The following is a 20,165-nucleotide window of genomic DNA, read 5'->3' as shown; positions in this document are numbered from 1 at the left end:
AGGAAGAAAGTTGCAGATTGCTGATAGGAGTAAGGAGCGCTTGAAACTGCTGAATTGGTACGTGGCTTCGCTTATAGTTGCAAAATGAATAGACAAAGTGTATCAAGAAATAGAATGAAACATTAAACAAAGCACTGCTTCAGAATAATCATGAAAGTAGAAACATGTACTGTATAAAAGGAGCTATGCTGCTTGCAATAAAGATTCATCAATGATCTGAAACTCGTCTATGCGTGCTGTCGTTACTGCCACAACTCATTTTTGGTTGAGTTTTTGTATACTTGTTCTCCTGATAAAATGAATCAGCAGATGACCTCAGCCTTCCACAGCACAATCCAGTCCATGGAGAAGATGGTGGTTGGTGTGAGTTTGTTCTTTGTTATTTTTTCTCCGGTGTAAAGGGACCTGCCAAAATAAAACCAGTCATTTAAAAAAATAAATAATTAAAAACAATGAATGTCACTAGCAGGATCTAAGATTACCAAAAATTAATACTTTAAATTACACCTTATTTTCACTGTTTCTGCCAGCCCAATCAAGTTTATATTGCTTATGTCCTACTTAGTTTCCTGTATCTCACAAGCTATAACTGCAAGAACAACCACAGCAAGTGAATCCTCTGAGGGAACTGATCTGCTTTTGTCTCTTTTGTTATTCATACAAAAATACATTTTTATTTCAGTTGGAGACTGAATTTCATTGAACATACATTTTATGCAATTGAGTCCTTTGTAAGAACTATTCTGAACATAACTTATTTCCTAGAAGATCGTTGTGTACTTCTTTATACTTTGTCTTGCATAGTTGTAGTTAATAAAGAACAACGTACTGTCTTTAAAGTAGCTACTAGTTAATTCTTTAATCATTCCTACATTGACATCATCCTGCATTTCTATGCACCTTTTAATCAGTCATGCCATCCTTGAAATTTGCCTCAGACACCCTTGCAGTGAAAACATAAAGTTCTGTATTGGTTTTGGTGGGGTTTTGGTTTTTTTTTTTGAACTCTGCGAATAGTTTGGACACTATCAATAGTTGTGGCTAACGTCAGAATCAGGCACAGCACTGAAATCTGTCACATCTGGTTGTATTAGTAAAGGTGGTGTTGGAGCTTGCTCTCATTTCCTAAATTAAATTGCATTCTACTCTGACACTGTCTTCCTCGGGCACATCAGTACCTAACAAGAATATATTTAGAGTCTCACAGGAAACTTCTGACATCAGGGACAGAGAATGAAGAAAGCTGTCAAAGAACCCCCTTTCCTGCCCGTGCCATCCCCACATAGAGTTAGAAAAGCTCTAAATTTAGCGCTGCTCTGAAGTGTTCAGTTGCCACTGCTTTCCAGGACATGTGCTGAAGACTCCTAGAGCACAACATGCTCTCGGTCTGTTGCTTCCTTGGCGGTGGGAGGAGAAGCCACTCCAGCAAGCAGTTGGGTTGTCCATCTGACTGACAGTGAAAATTAGCAGATCTGCCTACAATAACCCAGGATTTCTGTGACCGAGCCAGAAATAGAACCTCACACTCCCACTCCTGTGACTTAATGACAAGCCTGCCTTTCTGTACTAGGAGCGATTCACAGTGCCAGCTGGCTTTGTCGGTTGTAAAGCAGACTTTAGAAAAAGGAAGCTACAAAGGAACTTCTTTAATTTCTGTGTCTACAACAAAAAGCTCAGGCTAGAATTAATGCCATGATACACATTCTGAGCATAGCTCAGAAATGTTATGAAACAGAATTACATTAAGAAGGATTTTGTATTCTGGACTTTCTGTATAAATTACTGTATTTCCTCTGGCTGGACAGCTTATGTTCTGGAAAACTAATTCTCCTTACAGCCAAAACCCATCTGTTGGACTAAGAACTTTCTTCTCTTTTTTTTTTAATAGCCTCTAAGTAAAATCACCCACTTACATACAAAGTATTTCTGAGTTAACCTGAAACCCATCATCATAGAGGTTGATTAGAAAGTCCTGATGGGGAAGTTAAACGTGTTAAAAAAACAAAACACTACCAGGTACTTTTTAATATTACCTTGAAGAGATTTATGTTCAACAAGTTTCCTGTGCAGCCAGCCAGCGGATGGCAGTATTCAACCCATCATTCAGTTGTTTCTGGCTAGAAAGTGGTTGTGAGGGTGAGCTCCTTCTCACTCAGTAACTGATCCCATCAGTATCTAGGGAAAGAATATTTCAGCAGTCCACAAATTAGTTTCATGAGTCAAACTTGCAATGACAGCCATCTGCAATAAGCAAGGTTGTATAATTGTTATTTCTGAAACAAAACAATGCTAGTGTCCTACTGTCCCTTGGAAGAGGTCTCAATGTTCTATTTCAAAATTAAATACAAGACAGAGGTTTGATTCTTCCTACTGACCATACAGCCTAAAGGTAGGGAGATATATAGTCTCAATATGGAAAGTTATCTTAGCTTTTAAATTACTTGAGCACTGTGTAACATCCAGACATAATTCCTGGAATGATGTTACGAAGCAACAAGCAGAACCATAGCCAAGATTCTTACTTGCATGTACTTAAACACGCTTCACACCCAAAGCTGCTTCTGACCATCTTCCTCCCCAGCCTATTCCTGAAGCTCTCAGAGAAAGCTTGTCTATGTGCACTGCTTGCCAGGCTTTAAATCAAACCCATTTGAAATGTAGGAGGTTATGGTGTTGCAATCTCTGTGTGAATGATTGGATTTTTAAATTGGATATCAGGAAAATTTTCTTCACTGAAAGGGTTATCAAGCATTGGAACAGGCTGCCCAGGGAAGTGGTGGAGTCACCATCCCTGGAGGTATTTAAAAGACGAGTAGATGTGGTGCTTAGGGAGGTGGTTTAGTGGTGGACTTGGCAGTGTTAGGTTAATGGTTGGACTCAATGATCTTAAAGATCCTTTCCAACCAAAACAATTCTATGATTCTATAACGCTTATGTGCTTTGAAGTTGATTTACTTCAAATCCACTTTAGCTAAATGAGAATAAACAAAAAAGCTGTCCCTACACAGTCCTTTGCACCGGTTTTTCCTAAACTGCTTTTCAAAGACATCACCTGACTTGTGCAGGCAGGGTTTCACCTTTCCTTGCTGTCCAGTTTTAAGAAGAAAGTTTTTTTGTAAGAGTAGAGCAAATCCGGGGTCTGCACAATCTAGGCAGGTAACAGATAGGATAAAGCCTAGAAAACTGCAGGTTGCAGAGAAAAGTGTAACTATTCTGCAAGAGGGAGATGTGGGATAATTATGCCACTCAAGATGTCTTTCTAATGTCTCAGATGTTATATCTTTTGCATAAAACGAGATAGTTAATACTGGCTCAAAATCGTACCTGCAAAACAACTCCATATTTTTTTGTTGCCTCTATAAACATCAAATCCACTTCTGAAGCAAGCTGCTCAGTCTCCCATTTTTTTTGTCGCGATGATTTCCATAGTTTTATTATTCCCTGTGTAAAGTGAATCAGTTCCTTTATTCACTGTGTAAAAGTGAATCATCCTTTTATCAGTTTTGGATGTGACACTTTTAATTAGTACGACATGGCACTTCTCAACATGAGAACGTTGCCAGAGTCATTTCCTTAACATCAGTTTTCCCTGTCTCCTTTGTCAGAGGAAATACAACTTACTGTTCATTCACAGAGCACCTCACCATACTGCTCTAGCAACGTGTGCGATCCTAGCAGGCAGGATATTCCACAATTGCAGAAGACCACAGTTTCCAGTAGTTTGCTCCCTGAAATACAGAATATAAAATAGATTGTATTTACATATAATTTGCTTAATTACAGGTAATAAACAGGGTTTTTTTCTGCAACCAGGAGGCACAATCTGAGTTTTTTATTTATGTGAGTTAGTACCTCTGGTAGCGGAGGTGCTAAGGTGTGACAATGTTTGGTTGGAAAGCATTGTGCTTAAAAAGGAAGACAGCATTCTTATGCCAGTCACAAGCTTAAAAAAATGGAACCAAAAGGCTCAAACCCACTGTGCTGGTAGCAAGAAAATTATAGATATTTGTGGCAGAGTTTAACAGAGCTCAATATGAAAGAAAATTTAAACTCTATTCATTATTTGTCATTTCATTATTACAAAATAATTGCCAATGAAGTTAGAAAATGGAAACGTACTTTTTGTATAACCACTCTCGTAACAGGAAAAACAAAATATTAACAGCATTGTCTCCTAAATTAGTAGGTGTATATCTTCTTATCTCTTATTTCTGTACCCCACTCTTAGATCTTGAAAGAAATAGCTTTGTATGGCTATATTAGACTTTTTCTTTACGAGTTAAAACATTAAAGTTTCTCAACTTATTGCAGCGTTGGAAAAGCAGCAGGTACGGAGCAGATGAATACAATGACCCTGCAGCTGCAAACTGATCTCAAATTCCAGTTTGCCTGTTTGGGTTTGGAAAATATACGTATAAAGGAAAAAAAATCACGTAACTTAAGAGACAGTATATTTGAAATTTAACCTTTTGTACCATCAAAACACAATTTTATCTTTTAAGATAAACACAAACAAATGTCAGCATATAATAGACTCCCAGAAAGCCTTCCTAATGCAAGGAGAACCAACAACTGTGGAGAAGGAAACTAGACCCAAGAAACCTTTGTAGATAAAAGTAGCATCTTTGTCATATCAACTTGTATAGTGAGAAAATGCAGACATACTTTTTGGCACACAAAGTTGTAACAGAAACAGACTCCCACACTAAATATACCCGTAACAATTGGTCTCGGGTTATAATTGCACACATAGCAATTAGACCATCTGAGAAAATAAGTGCTCGGTACACACTTCTCCCTGCAGCCCTAGCCTTGTGTGCGTCCTACAGTCATTGACTGTGGTAGTTACAACTGTACTACCACAAGGGAAGAAATAAGGTATCTGTTTTTAAGAAGGGAGAGGAAGGATATAAAATGTACCATGATTTACAGTTGTGTTTGGGAGATCGCAAGTGACAAAACAACACTGAAAACTGAGGGAGTATTTGAGTGAATGACTGCTCTAAATTTAATTTCCTTGGGGACCTTAAAGAAAGAACAACCAAGTGCCAGGAAGTGCGGACGGTACCTTCAACAGTGTGCTGGCGAGGCGCTGACCCCCTTGGGAGCTGCTCCGCTGCGGGGAGCTGGCTGCCGTACAGTACCAAGAGACACAGGCACTGCGTTTCCACTGGTTAAACACGTACAAGCTAGTACTAAGACAGGGAAAAGCTGGTGTTAATCCTCCCGCACACATCGCTCAGACGAAGCGGCGCTGGACGAGCTACCCTTGTTATGGGACAAAGAAAAACGTAGTATCACAGCGCACCCCTGCAACTAGGCCTTCGCACCGCCTAAGTGAGGCAGCTGCCGAGGGAGTAACTCTTTGGGGTTTTTTTAACACAACACACACACACGCTGAAGACGCCCGGCAGCAGGCGGGCACCAGCCGAGGGCGGGCAGGCAGGGCGGCCACGGGCCTCGGCCGTGGGGGCCCTCAGGGGCCAAGAGCCGGACGGGGGCGCGAAGCCACGGGGCGGGAAGCCGCGGCCCGGACAGCCGCCGGCACCTCCTGGGGCTCGGCCCTGCCCCGCTGTGCGAATCGTTCCTCAAAAACACGCGTGAAATCCCCACACAGCCACGCCGCCCCGGGCCGCCCTTTCCCCGGGGTCTGGCCGCCACAAAATGGCCCCCATGGGCACGCCGCCCGCCCGGCCTGCGGTCAAGGCGGACAGCCAGCCCTGCCGCCGCCGCCGCCGCCAGCCCCGCTCCGGGAGGCGGGAGGAGCGGGCGGTACCGGGCCGCGCCGCGCCCCAGAGGCGGGTCCCCCCGCCGCTGCCCAGCGTGCGCTGTGCTCCGCCCCGGGGTGGCGGAGGGAAGGGATCGCGGCTGCAGCGGCGGCCGGAGCGGTAAGGGGAGCAGGCCCGCTGCGGCCTGTGGGAGGCGCTCCCGGGGCGGGGCGGGCGGCTGGGCTCGGTGCCCTGCTCCTTCGGGGGAAGCAGCTGCGGCTGACAGGCACTTCACTGGGGGCTCCGGCGGCGAGGAGCGGCCGCGGCGCGGCCCGTGTGGGGAAGGGGCTGCGGCCCGACGGCTGCTGCTCCGCGCCGGCCGGGCCTGGCCTGGCCTGGCCTGGCCCGCGCCCGCCGGCGCACTGGGGAGGTGGAGCGGTTTCTGGCAGCTCCGGTGGGGCTGCCCGGAGCCCGCGGCCGTGCCGGGACGGGCTGGCGGGTGTCGGGCTCAGCTCCGGTGGCGGCCGTGCCCGGGGCTTGGGCGGGCCGGCCCTCCCCTCCGGCTGCCGGGGTGGCGACGGAGCAGGGCCCGGCGGTGGCCGGGGGCGGCTGCCCCGCACCCTCACCGGGGCTTGCTGTTGGGGCGGGAGGGTGGTTCGGGCCCTGCCGCTGTCTCCGGCTTCCAGTTCCCGCTGAAGCCGCCTCTCGGGCGCTGGGCAAGGGGTGGGCGCCAGCGGGGCCCTGGCCGCGGGGCTCCGGCCGGCCGGCGGTGCGGTGATCCGGCTCGCGGTGCCTACTGATCCCCCCCGGAGCTCGGGCACCTGCGGCCTTGCAGCAGCTGCATCCACGGAGACGGGGTTGGCTTGTGGTTTGCTGTATCCCTACCTCAGAACACGCAGCATGAGGCAGCGATGCTGGGAGCCTGAGCTCCAAAACGCCCCTTTTATTGCGATGTTTGTGTGAGCAGCAACACTTGTGATCATCTCCGCTCTTTGCTTAATTTTGCACAGAGCAAGCTGAATAAACTGGTCCCGTCTGTTGAAAATCTGTTTAAACCTCTTGTTTAAACTTGTCCAAGTGACTCTGATAAATGCTTTTCCCTGCATGATGAACTCTGCTGCTATGGATCAATACATACCCTTGCCACCTTGCCCTTTGCTTGTAGATGCTCTTGCATACCCACCTCTGAAGAACTGAGGTATTTCCTCTGCCTTGAGCTCTCTTTTGGCTCTGTTGGTGGAGCTGCTCAGGGGCTGCGCTCTGCATGAGGGCAGGGAAACCAACTGTCTGAAAAGTAACCTGGCAAAATACGATTTTTTTTTTTTCTCCAAGCTAGCTCTCTCTCCTGACCCAGTTGATGGTATGGTCTCAGAAACAGTTGCGATGGCCCAGGGCCTGGCATGAATGACCAGCTGGGAAACTGGGGATGGTAAGAGCTGTTTGAGCTAGCGGTACTGTTGAGCAAATGTGAGGGGGACCTTTGGGGCAAATGATTCTCTCTGCTTGCATTTTGCTCAGAGGGACTATATGGGTGTTTCAGGTTAGATATTGCCAGGCTTTAGGCTCCCTAAAGCCTAATTTTGTTTCAAAGTATAAACTTTACTGACACATTTTAGGGTGTTCTGACATAATTTAGTCAATGAAAAAAGGATTGTGCAGACATTCAGAAAAATCATTTCAGAGTTAGTGATTTATCCTTGTGGTTTTCTTTAAGGCTATGAAAGGGTTATTGTAGTACATTAGTAACAGTTTGGGTTTCCATTGCAGTGTTGTGGGGAGTATGTTTAAGTGGTGATAGAAAATAGGCTTAAAGGAGTTAATTGGCTGTGTATGGCACTGACCAAATTAATACTGTGCGCAGGTTTGGGATTCGTATGTTTTACATTGGAGAGTGGTACAACATTGCAACAAAAATTACGTGGGCTGGAGAAAGTGCCTCACAACGAGGGACTGTGAGAGAGCTCTCAAAGAGCTCAAGCTGTGTATTTTGTATAAGAAAGATGACTGAGACACATCTGGATTATAGCATGTAAGAGAAAAAAAACTGCCAAAACCCCCACAAAACTGCATAGAGCTAAAGGATGTGAATCTAGTAGAGGAAGGTGTGCGAAAAAAACATCTGGAAGTGGCTTCCGTTTCAAACGGCGAATGAGTGAGGAATGGAGCAAACTGCCCATGGGAAGTGGCAGGTTTTTGTATCATTGTGTTTTCAAACCAGAGCCAGGTGCCTTCCTGGAAGAGGTGCTTCAGCCAAATATGATTAGCACAGGCCAGAGTAAGTGATCTGATGGCCTATTGTGGTCCTGATCAGCTTGAATCTGCTCTAAAATACTGTATTATTTTAGGCCTCTGAGACATAGGAAGTTACTGGGTTTCCCAGGAATTCCTCAGCAGAGCTGGGAATTGATCACAGATCTGTAGAGTCCCAGGTCAGTATCTCTGTTCCTTTTTATATATTTAAGTAACATCTTTTTTTTTTATGTTGAGTATATATCAGGGTTATCAGAACACGTGATCACAGAAGAAAGGCATTCAGGTAGCAAAGGGCAGTTCAGCCTGCAGTTATTGTAGTAAACCTAGTGCAAGGACAAATGCATTCCTGATGTTATGACCATGGCAGAATGGCTACAAGGAAACAATAATTTGATAAAGGGGTCAAATGTCAGATTCCTTGTGGATTTATCAGTTGGAACAGTTAAAACCTAAAGTTAAGATAACAGCTTATTAATATCTCAGGGTTGATTCCAAAAGGCCATGCTGCTGAGCAGCAAGCCAGTGGATCAGCCAGTAAATAATTCTGTGCTTTGCGCACAGTTATGTGATGAGAACTACATTTCTGATGCTTGAAGAGCTTCTGGCTATGAAGAAGAGTGGGGAGGAGCAGGGTAATAGTCTGCACTGGCAAACCACTATAGCTTATTCAGCTCTGTGAAGAGACTTTTGGCTTACTTTTAGGTGATTTATTGCAGTAGTAGGAATGTGGTTGCAGCCATGATGGTGTAAGGCTATAACTGAAGAAAGATTTGCAAGGGCAGGATAATATCAGTTGGTTTAATAGAAGATGTACTTGCAAAACGGAACAAGCTTTTGGGTACACCAGCTCTTCTTCAGGCTTGACTTTTATGTCTCTGCAGGTTTCAACATCAGTGTCCTGGATGCTTTAACCTGCTGCACCTCAAATCTTAGTGTGATGGAAAAAGTGTAGTTGATACTAACATTATAGATATCTTTAGGAAGCTCTTTATCTTAATGCACGGTGAGCAGGAAGGATTCTAGAGACTACTTGCTTTTTCAGTTTTGTAGTAAGTACTTTGGGTGTATCTGCTTTGCTTGTATGAGATACTGAAGATGTGTCTATATATATACATGGCTGTATTCAGAGATTAATCCCAAGATAGTCAGCCTTGCCTGACAAAGTTGTGGTTAATTCTGAGTGCATTTGGCAGCAGTTCCTTAACAGGAGCGATTCAGTGCTGCAGTCTGTGTTGTATAGCTCCTGCTCCCAGAGAGACCTGTTTTGTGGTTTGTTTTTTTTTTTAATTACACTAGCTTTGCCTTCAGTATGTAAGGTTTTTTTTTCTTCATCATTCTAAATAAAGTACAGTCACCCTCTTTCCCAGACAGCTTCTTGCACTGCGCTTGTCTTCCCCGGTAGATTCCTATATTGAAGGCAAACAGGCATTTTTCAAGTAGTGGCAGTATAGTTTTTAACCTGTGACAATGATCTTCCAGACTTTTTTTTCATGTTGCTTCAGTGGAAGCTTTTATGTGGCACTCCTGCAGCTCTCTGTGTATATGTATCTTTTTTTCCTTTGGTTTAGTCTGTATTTATGTTAAAATGGTGGCTAAAAAGAAAGAAAAATACAGCATATGGACAGCATTAAAATATACTAACCTTTATTTGTTACTAGCTGCTGAGATTTTGTGGAAGAAACTGGCACAGATGGTGGTTTGTCAACTTCTGCTCCTTTTTTCCTTGAAGTTAGGCCTGAGAAGTCCTTGCTAACCAGCGGAAGCTGCTCTGTAAACTTTTTGGACACTTAAGCATGTGAGGGGAAAAAACCTTATGATTATCCTGTTTGTACTGGATATTGAGATACTGATATATGAAGTTCATGCATCTGAACTTAAGTCCTTTAATCAAAAAATGGCATTTTACTGTTTTGATTTCCTGAAAAATTGGTGTGGGTAAGGCAAAAGTTGTAAATACTTTCATTGTGGTTGGCACTGAGATTGGGAGAAGAGCTCAGGAGCTGGGGAGTGTCTCTGAAAGATACTTGTTTTCTTATTGTTAAGCATGAAGTGCAGCAGCTGCCCTAATTTAGGTGGTTCTTGGCTAGTAAAGGGTACCCTTTCTTTTCTCTTCTCTGTATCTTTCTGCTTAAGTATGTTGAAGGATGAATCCATTTAAGTGCTATGCTTAGTGTGGCATTATAAAAGAAAACTTGCAATCTGTAAGTTTAATTTCAGCTGCCTAATAGCTTACCTCCGTAAGTACTTATTAGGGTGTACCCTGTTTTGGTACAGGGTTTGGTACACTTTTTTCTAAACTGTGACCCTAAAATATACCTCTATGCTGGAAATAACACTTCACATTACTTATTTTTTCAGTGTAGATAGACCTTGACGCAATTTGCTTGAGTGTTTTCTTGTGCTCACATCTGGACATTTGAAGCTGATTAAATGCAGCACGCATCAACAGAATTCATCAATTTTTAAGCCAGCAAGCAAGCATTTGGTCCAAAAGATGTTGCTCTAAGAGTCAGTGAACTTTAGTTTTGGCAGAACTGCACGAATCCTGCAGGTAGGAATGCTCTGCTGAACATACTGAACTTTGATTGCCCAGAAGAGCATGCCAGGAATGGGTTTGGCCAAAGGTATGATGTCAGATTGTGAGCCCCTGATGTCACAGCAGGAGGAGACATTTGGGAGTGGGGTGTTTGAGCTTGATTGACAACCCAGTGTGAACTTCAGAAGAGACGTTCTAGTATGCCAGGGTGGAGAGAGACATTCTCAGGAGTGTAGTAGTATTTGGTAGTCACTTGGGGAATCTCATTTGCTCAGCAGGTTGTCTGTGTTTGTATAAATACACAGCAAACTGGACTGCTAAGTCTGATTCTGCTTCTTCTGTGACAGGTGACTTTTGATACAACCAGACATTTTAGTGAAGGAGCCGTAAGAAAGAGAAGCCTGGAAAGACTAAAGCTGCAAGAAAAGGAGCACTTTCGAAAAAGGGGGAAAAAAAGAGGGGGTTGAAAGGTGAGAGTATTTTTAGAGAATGTCCCATTTTCTTGAGATTTGTTATGCTATCTCATACCAAGTAAAATCCAGGAAGAGTGGCTACTGTAAAAATCCAGGCTTTGAGGAAACAGGAGTTGGAGAACTTGAAGCAGTGCTGTGTAGTTTTTAATTTGTGTGTTACTGTCGGAAAGAAAAGCATCATGATAATTCTGTGTGTAAGGCATCAGATGGAGGGGTCTGGGTTATGAGAAAGGTTGGACTAGAGACATCCTGAGGTCCCTTTCAAGTTGGATTATTCTAGGATTCTATGGGCGTGGAGTGAAATTGGAGAGCTGTTGCTCTCAAATGGCTCTGAAGTTTGACTGCCTAAGATTCTGCATGTGGGCTTTTTGTATTGCTCTATGCTGCAACATCACAAATTAATGTCTTTACGCCCTGAAGTAAAATTAATGTGATATACATTTCTAGGTGCCTCCCGGTTGTCTAGAAGGTCCAAAGCTAGAGATGAACACTTCTGCATCTTTCCCTCTACCCCTTTTTCTGTCTTATTTTTTCATTGTTGTTATCTTCAGGGCAGTGTTCTTAAATTTTGCAAATGAGTAATAGTAGTATATTACAGTTTTAATTATGTAGATAATGTGTTTGGATGGCATCCTGAACTGTCACGAGTAATTAATCATGTTACACACCTCCATATCTTAAAAAAACCCAACACTTAGAATGTGGAGCGTAGAGACTGTAATGTTAGGTCTCTGAAAACATTGCTATGGTTCCATTGTTAATACCTTCGTATTTAAAAAATTTTTAAAAAAATATTTTTAAACACTTATTTATGTGAACACTTTGTTCCTTGAATTTTCTGGAGTTTTCTGTGATGTGTCATGTTGTGTGTTTAGTAGATGTGCTTTCTACAGGACAAGGTTTCCAAAAAGTAGTGACACCTTGTCATGGTTTAACCCCAGACGGCAACTCAGCCCCACACAGCTGCTCACTCCCTCCTCCAGTGGGGTGGGGAAGAGAATTGGAAGGGTAAAAGTGAGAAAACTCATGGGCTGAGATAAAGGCAGTTTAATAGGTAAAGGAAAAGCTGTGCGTGCAAATAAAGCAAAACAAGGAATTCGTTCACTCCTTCCCATGGGCAGGGAGGTGTTCAGCCACCCTCAGGAAAGCAGGGCTCCATCACGCGTAACGGTGACTTGGAAAGACAAACGCCATCACTCCTTCCTTCTCCTCCTTCCTTCTTCTTCCCCCAGTGTTATATGCTGAGCATGATGCCACATGGTATGGAATATCCCTTGGGTCAGTTGGGGTCAGCTGTCCCGGCTGTGTCCCCTTCCAACTCTTTGTGCACCCCCAGCCTACTCGCTGGTGGGGTGGTGTGAGGGGCAGAAAAGGCCTTGACTCTGTGTAAGCACTGCTCAGCAGTAATGAAAACATCCCTGTATTAGTGTTGTAATCTTTCTTAAATGGGATCCTCATGCCAATCTGTAGGGGAGATTTGTTAACTTAAGAATGTAACTTAAGAACAGATCCAAATGATTAGTCTCTAGTTGTATCCTTGGAGACAAAAGATGATGTGACTCTGTCATCTTGGCAGTACTTATAAAGAAAACCCTAGAATGCAAACCGTTTGAAGACACAAAGAACTTTCTAAACGTGTGCATCAGTTGGATGCATGTCATCTATGTGCCATGTTTTTTTTAAACATGTTATTCTAACAAACGATTCCTTGTTAGCCACATGCGGATTCTTGGCGACTGGTTGCATCTTAGTAGTACTTCAGAGACTTGCATCCAATTCTCCAAGACTCAAAATGTAAAACAAGTGTCATCTAAATTGTCCCATATTGATAATTATCTAGAAAAACACGTGGTGGTGAAAAGAAGTTCAAGAGAGAAAAAAGAAAGCTAAGCTCGAGAGGAGAGAAGAGAGGCAGATAGATGGAGATGAGACACATCCCCCAAAGCAGCAGAAGGTACCAGCTGAAGAACAGCAGTGGCCAGAGAATATGCCTGAATGGGAAGAAAGGAAATCCCTGCTAGCTCAGAGAAGAGTGGAGTCTGTCAGACTGCTTACAGTGCTGTTAAACCGTGTGAAAGTAAGACTATTTTAAAACATATTTTAAATTTTGAAGGATATTTATTAGAGCTTGAATAATTTACTAGACATTTGATGTCTTGATGCTATTCAGAAGAATGCCTTGGGACTAACTGCTGAGGTCTAAGTCTTGTAACAATCTGCTCTCAGTCTTGCCCTGAGAGCAAAGGTAGTACATTACCACCTAGAAACATTGCCTTTGATGCTTGTTCAAGGCCTTGTCATTACTGAATCAAAATACGTCTGGAAGAGCTGTATCAGCTCTGTTAGACTTGATCCAGCTTTGCAAACCAGGAGTTTTGGGGTGGGGATGCAAACGATGCTCTCTCTGCTTGTTTTGGTCTCAGATCTGCAAGTGACAGAATTAAATTGATGTGGATTATCCCAGTTGCATTTCTAGTAGCCTTTCTTTTGTGGCCAACACTAAGCTAAGTTTGATTCAGCCGAGTCAGCAGAGGAGTGATAAAAATTTGAGTGTTTTGCACACACATTAATGTTTGGAGGTTTATTTTAGTGCTTTGGGCTAAAAAAATGTTTTAAATGAAAACTTCGGTTTTCATTTCTCAGGGGTGCTAACCTGGCTTTGTCATCACTATTTGCTGAGTAAAAATTTGCTTGCAGCTTTTAACAAGTGTATGTTTTCCCCAATCCTTAATGTTAAAGATTTCTAAAGGACTATAATTTACTAAGTTGAAGTCAGAGGCTACCCTTGCTATTCTGCACGACTTTAGGGCCCTGTAACATCTGACATTGGCCTTCTTAGTTATGAAGGTGATGTGTTAAATAAACTTTTTATTTGCTTGGTTTCATCACTTGGAAAGCTGTAGATTGGTTGGTTGTATTTGGACACATTTAAAACAATGTATAACAAAGCAATTTATTCTAAATAAAATATTCTATCTACAAAAGTGTATTAATTTTACTGTTGCATGCAATACTAATTGTGATGCTGTGGTCAGACAAAGAATAAATATTTTCTTATGCAGTTGCAGTGAGATAGATCAATTGGTTGAAAGGACCACTTATTTAATTGAGAATGCAGCTTTCTGAGATGATGAAATATCTGTAGTTCTAACTTAAGAATAGTGAGATTGTACAATCGAGCTCTGAACTAAGCTAAACTTATCCTTCACCTGTATAATTCTTCTGACTGTGGGACTGCTTCCTTATGAGTTTGCAGTTTAGCACTCTTTATAGTGCTCAATAAATGAACATAATCATTTTCCTGATTTTTTTTATTTGAAGGATTTTGCACAGTTGGCAAGTCAAAAAGTGGATCCTTCATTGGGCCTAAGGAAGGACAATGCCCTTTCTGAAACAGCATTGAAAGACATACATCAGGAACTGATTAACTCCCATTATCATACGCACAAAGAGTTAAAACATAAGGAAGAGTTTGAATGCCTGTTAACCCAGAAAGGTGGCAGCTTATCTAGTGAGGAAGGAGATGTGAGTAACTTCCGTGCATCTACTTGTCATATAGTCAGGACGATTTTAAATGATCCCTCTACAGCCCCGAGCTCTGACGGACTGCCTGGCAGAGATGCGTGCAACTCCTTCGGCTGTGGGTCTTTACTGATTACAGTTACGCAAGACTGCAGGGTCGTCGAATCTCGTGATGGAAGGGACTACCCAACATTGAGTGTTGTTCACGCGCAGACAGTGTCTGATGAAGACAGTTGCAAAAAGCAAAAGATTTATGAGACTGATGAATTCATCCACTATTTACTAAACTACTATCAGACACCAGGCTATGCACGCGTTTGCTTAGAGCCAAAAAACACTGAGAGCAAGTCCTCGTGGAAGAGAGTGGTGTCTGATGATTATAATGGTTTTGACATCAGTTTGAGTAGCAAACATGGTCAGCACTTCAGAGAAGTGAGTCCTGTACAAAACCTCAACAAGAGAAATTGTAGTAGCGATGATAATTCTAGACTGGTGATCACTGTTGGGGAGCTTGAATCAACAGACACAGTGTTAGAAAACACAGCCTATGGCGGTAGGCTTGCAAAAAAGTTGCAAGTGCAGAGGAACGACTCGCTCACTGTTGATAACTTACCACATGCTGGACTGAATCATTCTTTGGATTGCACTGCTGTTACTCATGATAAGGAATTCAAACAAGAAGATGGCAGCGATGAAGGTACCGTACCATACAAAGCATACAGATCTGCTTGCAGATTTAAGGATTTGTTGGAAGAGATCAGTGATTCAGAGTACTTTAGAGAGGCACATAGCAGCTCAATGAAGAGAACAGAAAGACGGTGTGAAGAACTTTACAGCAATTGTAATAAAGGATGCTTGCCTGCAAGAGCTGGGGAAAGAAAATTACTGGTTTACTTTAAAAATGCAACTCTGGAAGGTCAAGAGGAGGAAAGCAGCAAATGTAGCTTCTGTTCTAATTCTGTCCATGAGGGCTTGGCAAGGCAGTGTGAACATCAGCTTAAAAAGTCGTGCAAGAGGTCTAGTAGTAAATTAAGACATAAAGGACAGAAGGGTGAGAGACAATGCAGGGAAGAGGAGATGAATGCTCCCAAAATCAAGAAAAAGCGAAAAAAGCTTTATTCTAATCTTTTATCTGATGAATGTGGCTTTTCAGAGACAGACAGTTGCACACACCTGGAGTCGCTCAGAAAGATACAAAGAAAATGTAAGAAAATGTTCCACAAAAAAGTGAAATTCAAGACACTTCACGCCACCATGGCAGCTCCAGATGTTACCCCTCATGATGGCTCAGCACTTCAGGAGACCCTCCAGAGGACAGGTGAGAAAGAGGGACACCAGAACTAAGGTGACTGGATTTGACAGGTCTCTGGCAGGTGAGGTTAGTTGCTACAGTTCTTACAGTGATGAATGGTAAGTGTTTTTAAAAAGAGTTTTAAAAAGTATAAACATGGTGTAAAAAAAGAGCGCGACTTCTTTGCAGTTAAAGGTTTGTTCAGTTTAGCTCAGAAACACTACGTGCAGCTGCAGTTGAAGAGGAGTATTTGTTTACTTAATTGGATAGCAAAGTATTTGTCATGGGCACTAGCAGATAGATGGTTATTCTCTTAATAACAACATGCATGCTAGCAACTTAACATGCTTTAGACAACTGAAATGTCGTTAAGCAACTCAATATGTGGTACATCTGGGTAGGAAGTACTGTCTGAAGTTAGAGAATTTATATATAGGTAGTCATCTCCATACAGGATTTATACGTTTCTGGCTGCTGTTACAGCCCTTTCACATTTACTATGCTTTCAGTTTGTTGGCGGATACCTTACAGCTACCTCCCCAGACCCTTTCCCTCCCTGCCCACTGACAAGCTCATTTCAGGTAACTTTTTCATATACTTATCTACAGGAGATGAGAGGAAATTAATGTTGAGAAGAGAGATGGATGCAGATGTCAGAGGATGCCCTCTATTTCCTCTTGAGATAATTCAGACAAACCCCTGCTCAGATACTTTCTGTGGAGCAGAGCCCAGAAGAGGATGCTGAACAGCTGCTATACAACAGCTCTTCAGTTTTTATATAGAAGTGGGAGAAGAAAGCTCTTTGACCATTAAAAGGTATATGAAATACTGGGGTTTTTTTTGTGTAGGTAATTCCTCCGGTTAGAATATGTAGTGAGCTACAAAACCAGAATCTGTGTTTGCCTTTTGGATACCAGAGGACCAAAACTTTCCCAGGGCCATACAAACCAGTTGCTAAGAACTTGAAAGGGTACAGACTGAGATCTCAGAGTGTTATACTCTGATTAAATAAATGTAGGGAACCATGTAGATATCAAAGTTATGGTATTTAGTAATAATGAGTCATTGGGAAAAAAACCATAGCTATGTAAATCCTAGAGCAAGCATATGAAGTGCCTCATCAATCAGGTTGTTAAAATGATGGGACTGGAAAGTGTGGGGGACATTTATACTCAGTTGTGGGAAGTAATAGATTTCCAAATATGAAAAAAATCCCATCTTCTGTAAAACCCACGCTGGAAAAATGCTTGTTTTCTGTTCACGATTCAAGAGGTGTTTCTGAAAACTTGCTGGTCTTTGGGAGGAAGGATTTCACTGAACTTGTGCGAGATGTAGTGCTTCCAGGCATCTGAATGATGGTCTAAGCAAAGCTGTCAATGTTAGATAGTGAAGGGGCAGTGCTTGTCAGCGTGCTGACAGCCTCCATAGATCTGCAGGTTGCAAATTTGTTCACAAGATTTTGAAGGCCCGTGTAGTGAGATAGCTATTTAGTATGAGTTTGCTTACAAATAATTTCCAGAGGAGTTGTGAAATGTTGTCAGACCTGTGCTGCATGTAGGTAAAAATGTGAAAACGCAGTCTAGGAACTTGCATTATACCCATATTTATTCAGCTGGCTATATTTAGAAGACAGCCACAATTGCTTTTGGACAAAGTCCTTTAGCAAGATATAGAGGACTAGGTGCAAGTTCAATACACTGATTATTTCAGCTTTCATTTTAGTATGCTTTATTTATTACATGTTGGTATACTAAGTTAATGTGATAATGTTGCCTTCATTACCTAGAATCTTACCCATGTTTGTAATTTCTGCTCTAATAAATAGCAATTAAAAAAAAAAACACGTAATTGTTCATGATAGATAGGTTTTCCCCCAGTGTTCAGTACTGGTGATTTCTACAGGCTTCTAAGCCAGGTTTTATCCATCTTCTCTGTTCACATGTTCAGATGTTGAGTGCCTTTTCAGGATCATGAATGACAAATAGTTGCTACTCCAAGTACTGTTAATCTATTACTTTTATCTAAAAAGATGTTATTTTCTTGACAGAAATATTTTCTGACTATTTTGGAGAACTTTTATGCCCCTCTTAAGTCTCCTTTTTAGTATTTTATACAGTTATAATGAAAATCGACTGTTGTATTTGTTGACCGTGTAAAATGTTTCAGTTGCACTGATATGACATACCAAGGGTAGTTTTTCTCTACGCAGTATTTGTGGATTAAAGATGACAAAACTTCCCCCTCTGTCAATCAATAGACAGTTCCGTGTCCCTAAGTACCCATTTCCCATGAGACAGGCCTTTCCATTACAGGTGAGGAAGTATTTCTTCTTGTTCAGCTGGGGGAGCGGGAACTGAAGATTTCCTTCGGTGTAAATTCCAGTGTTTTATCAACATGTTGTCGCAATATTCAATAACAAATAAAAACACCAGTTCTGTAATTGCACCTTGCATTCACCTGTATTGATTGAAACTGATAAAGCAAATCTTCTGAGTCCTCATTCTGTGTAAAACATTGTTAGTAAATAAAGTACGTGTGTACTTTAAAATGTGAGACACCATTGTAATCTTCATACTGAAACAGAACTTTTGTGTTTCCTATTTGCTTACAGGTGGGATTATTTAGAACCCGTTTTCAGGTGTTTTAATATTAATTCCTTACTTTTCCTATTGACACACTTAATTTGAGCCCCATCCTTTCATGTACTGGACTGCTCAGTATAATTTTATTATCCTGAAGGCTAATCTTCAGAGATACATATAACAGTTTGCTTTAAAACTATTAAAATACATGGCTTTGTAGATTAAATTTCAATAGTTTTACAGAATATTTAGACAATTGGAACATTTAACAGGTGAAAAGATGCATTAAAAGCAGCATTTATATAGTTCTGCAATGGAATTGTGTGACATTGCTGGCATAATTTCACACCTTTCAGTTTGAGCCTGGTGTGTGCTGTTGTACTCAGCTGACATTTCAAGAGCTTGTTTTTTTTTTTTTTTTATGGAAACCCTGTTTAGTCTGACATGTACGAAGTGGGGCCCTGGGACTGCAGATCTTGCAATCAAATCTGACTTTCCGTACAGAACTAATGAAAATGCCTCCTCATAGAGCTAGTGGGAACAGAAGGCTTCTCAGGGGAGCTGTCTGAACTGAGCTTTGTTGTCGGAAATACATGGGCAGTTGGTTGTACCTCGTGCTGAATGCTGAAGTCAAAATCCTACAGGCTGTTTTGAAAGCAGAAATGCACAATGCCCATTATTACATCAGTCCATCTGCTTGAAATACAAGAATACAGCAATTATGATATAAAGCCCTTTCTTCTTAACCCAGAGATTCCAGGCAACGCGTAGAAACGCCTCACCTATTGTAGAACCCCTTACGTAACTCTCGATGTAAGCATTCATTACTGAACTTTTGTTTAACTGAAACAGCATGAAGTAAGAGCTAATAAAGATGATTAAGAACAGGCAGAGTCCAGATAAAAGAATATCTGAATTTTACAAAGCAGCTGACAGTATGCCAGAACTGCTTGGAAATGAGATGCTCCTCGATTGTTTGGATTTGTCCTAGAGCTCCTCAAGTATGCCTTTGTGACAGCCACAAGTAATGGGTGTTTGGACACTTCAGATGAGGGGGATTGCTGACAGCCTCTGCTCTGAGTTGGTCATCGTGTCCTACTTGGTTAACGTACAGTCTGATAAGCTCCTGGCACAGTTCTTGTCACTTAGTCATTGCAGCCAGTCACTGTTGAAGGAAGGGATCAAGTCGATATGAACCAGAGAGTAAAAAAGAAGCTAAACCCCATCCATTTTCTCCAGCCCTTTAGAAGAAAATAAAATCCATGCCTGCTGCTTCATGAAACTGCTGCTTTTGTGACTCACTTCTTCCCCTTCACAGTAAATTATCTTTGTTTTCTCTGAAAAAGTAGTGGTCTTACCAAAGTGTAATACTTCCTTACCAAAGTGCAATACTTCCTTCCCAAGAGGCAAGGATGCTGAACATTAAGCTTTTTCTTGTGTTACTGCCAGTTTTCTGTGTAGTTTTTATTTATTATTATTGTTCTTTGTGATGCATCATGTTGTAATGTACAGAAAAATAGTGTTCAGTTCCTCAGGATACGTTATGGACTAACTGAAGAGTCAGATGGTTGGGTCCACTGCAGGGCAGGTTACAGCCTAGTCTAGTTCTACTACAGGACAGCCTTCCAAAGCTCCCGCTTTTGCTCAGCATTAACAATTACTTGGGCCTTTTTACACCTAACTCTCCTTTTGTAACAGCAAAGCATATTATACAACATGAACATGTTCTATGTTTAATATTCTGTTAAAGTTACACTACAGAACTGCATTTATAGGCATTCAGTTAGAACATATCATATT

At 42.1% G+C, this 20,165-nt stretch overlaps 1 protein-coding gene across 6 annotated transcripts; it reads left to right on the top strand.

The window, feature by feature from the left end:
• Positions 1-5,842: 5,842 nt before the first annotated feature.
• LOC137669674 (A-kinase anchor protein 17B-like) lies at positions 5,843-18,331 on the top strand. Of its 6 annotated transcripts, XM_068411915.1 has the most exons (8): positions 5,850-5,888; positions 7,041-7,137; positions 8,054-8,137; positions 10,845-10,967; positions 12,811-13,047; positions 14,292-15,189; positions 15,646-15,810; positions 16,392-18,331. In XM_068411915.1, exons 5-8 carry the CDS (start codon positions 12,958-12,960, stop codon positions 16,526-16,528), a joined length of 1,290 nt encoding a protein of 429 aa, XP_068268016.1. In that variant the 5' UTR covers positions 5,850-5,888; positions 7,041-7,137; positions 8,054-8,137; positions 10,845-10,967; positions 12,811-12,957; the 3' UTR covers positions 16,529-18,331. The 6 variants fall into 6 exon arrangements, with proteins under 6 accessions (XP_068268012.1, XP_068268016.1, XP_068268011.1 ...); XM_068411911.1 differs by having other exon boundaries at positions 5,843-5,888; positions 7,045-7,137; positions 14,292-15,810; XM_068411910.1 differs by having other exon boundaries at positions 14,292-15,810.
• Positions 18,332-20,165: the final 1,834 nt, after the last annotated feature.

The sequence above is a fragment of the Nyctibius grandis genome, chromosome 13 (assembly GCF_013368605.1).
Source record: "Nyctibius grandis isolate bNycGra1 chromosome 13, bNycGra1.pri, whole genome shotgun sequence".
Taxonomy (NCBI): Eukaryota; Metazoa; Chordata; class Aves; order Nyctibiiformes; family Nyctibiidae; genus Nyctibius; species Nyctibius grandis.
This window is presented reverse-complemented; position numbering and strand designations above follow the sequence as displayed.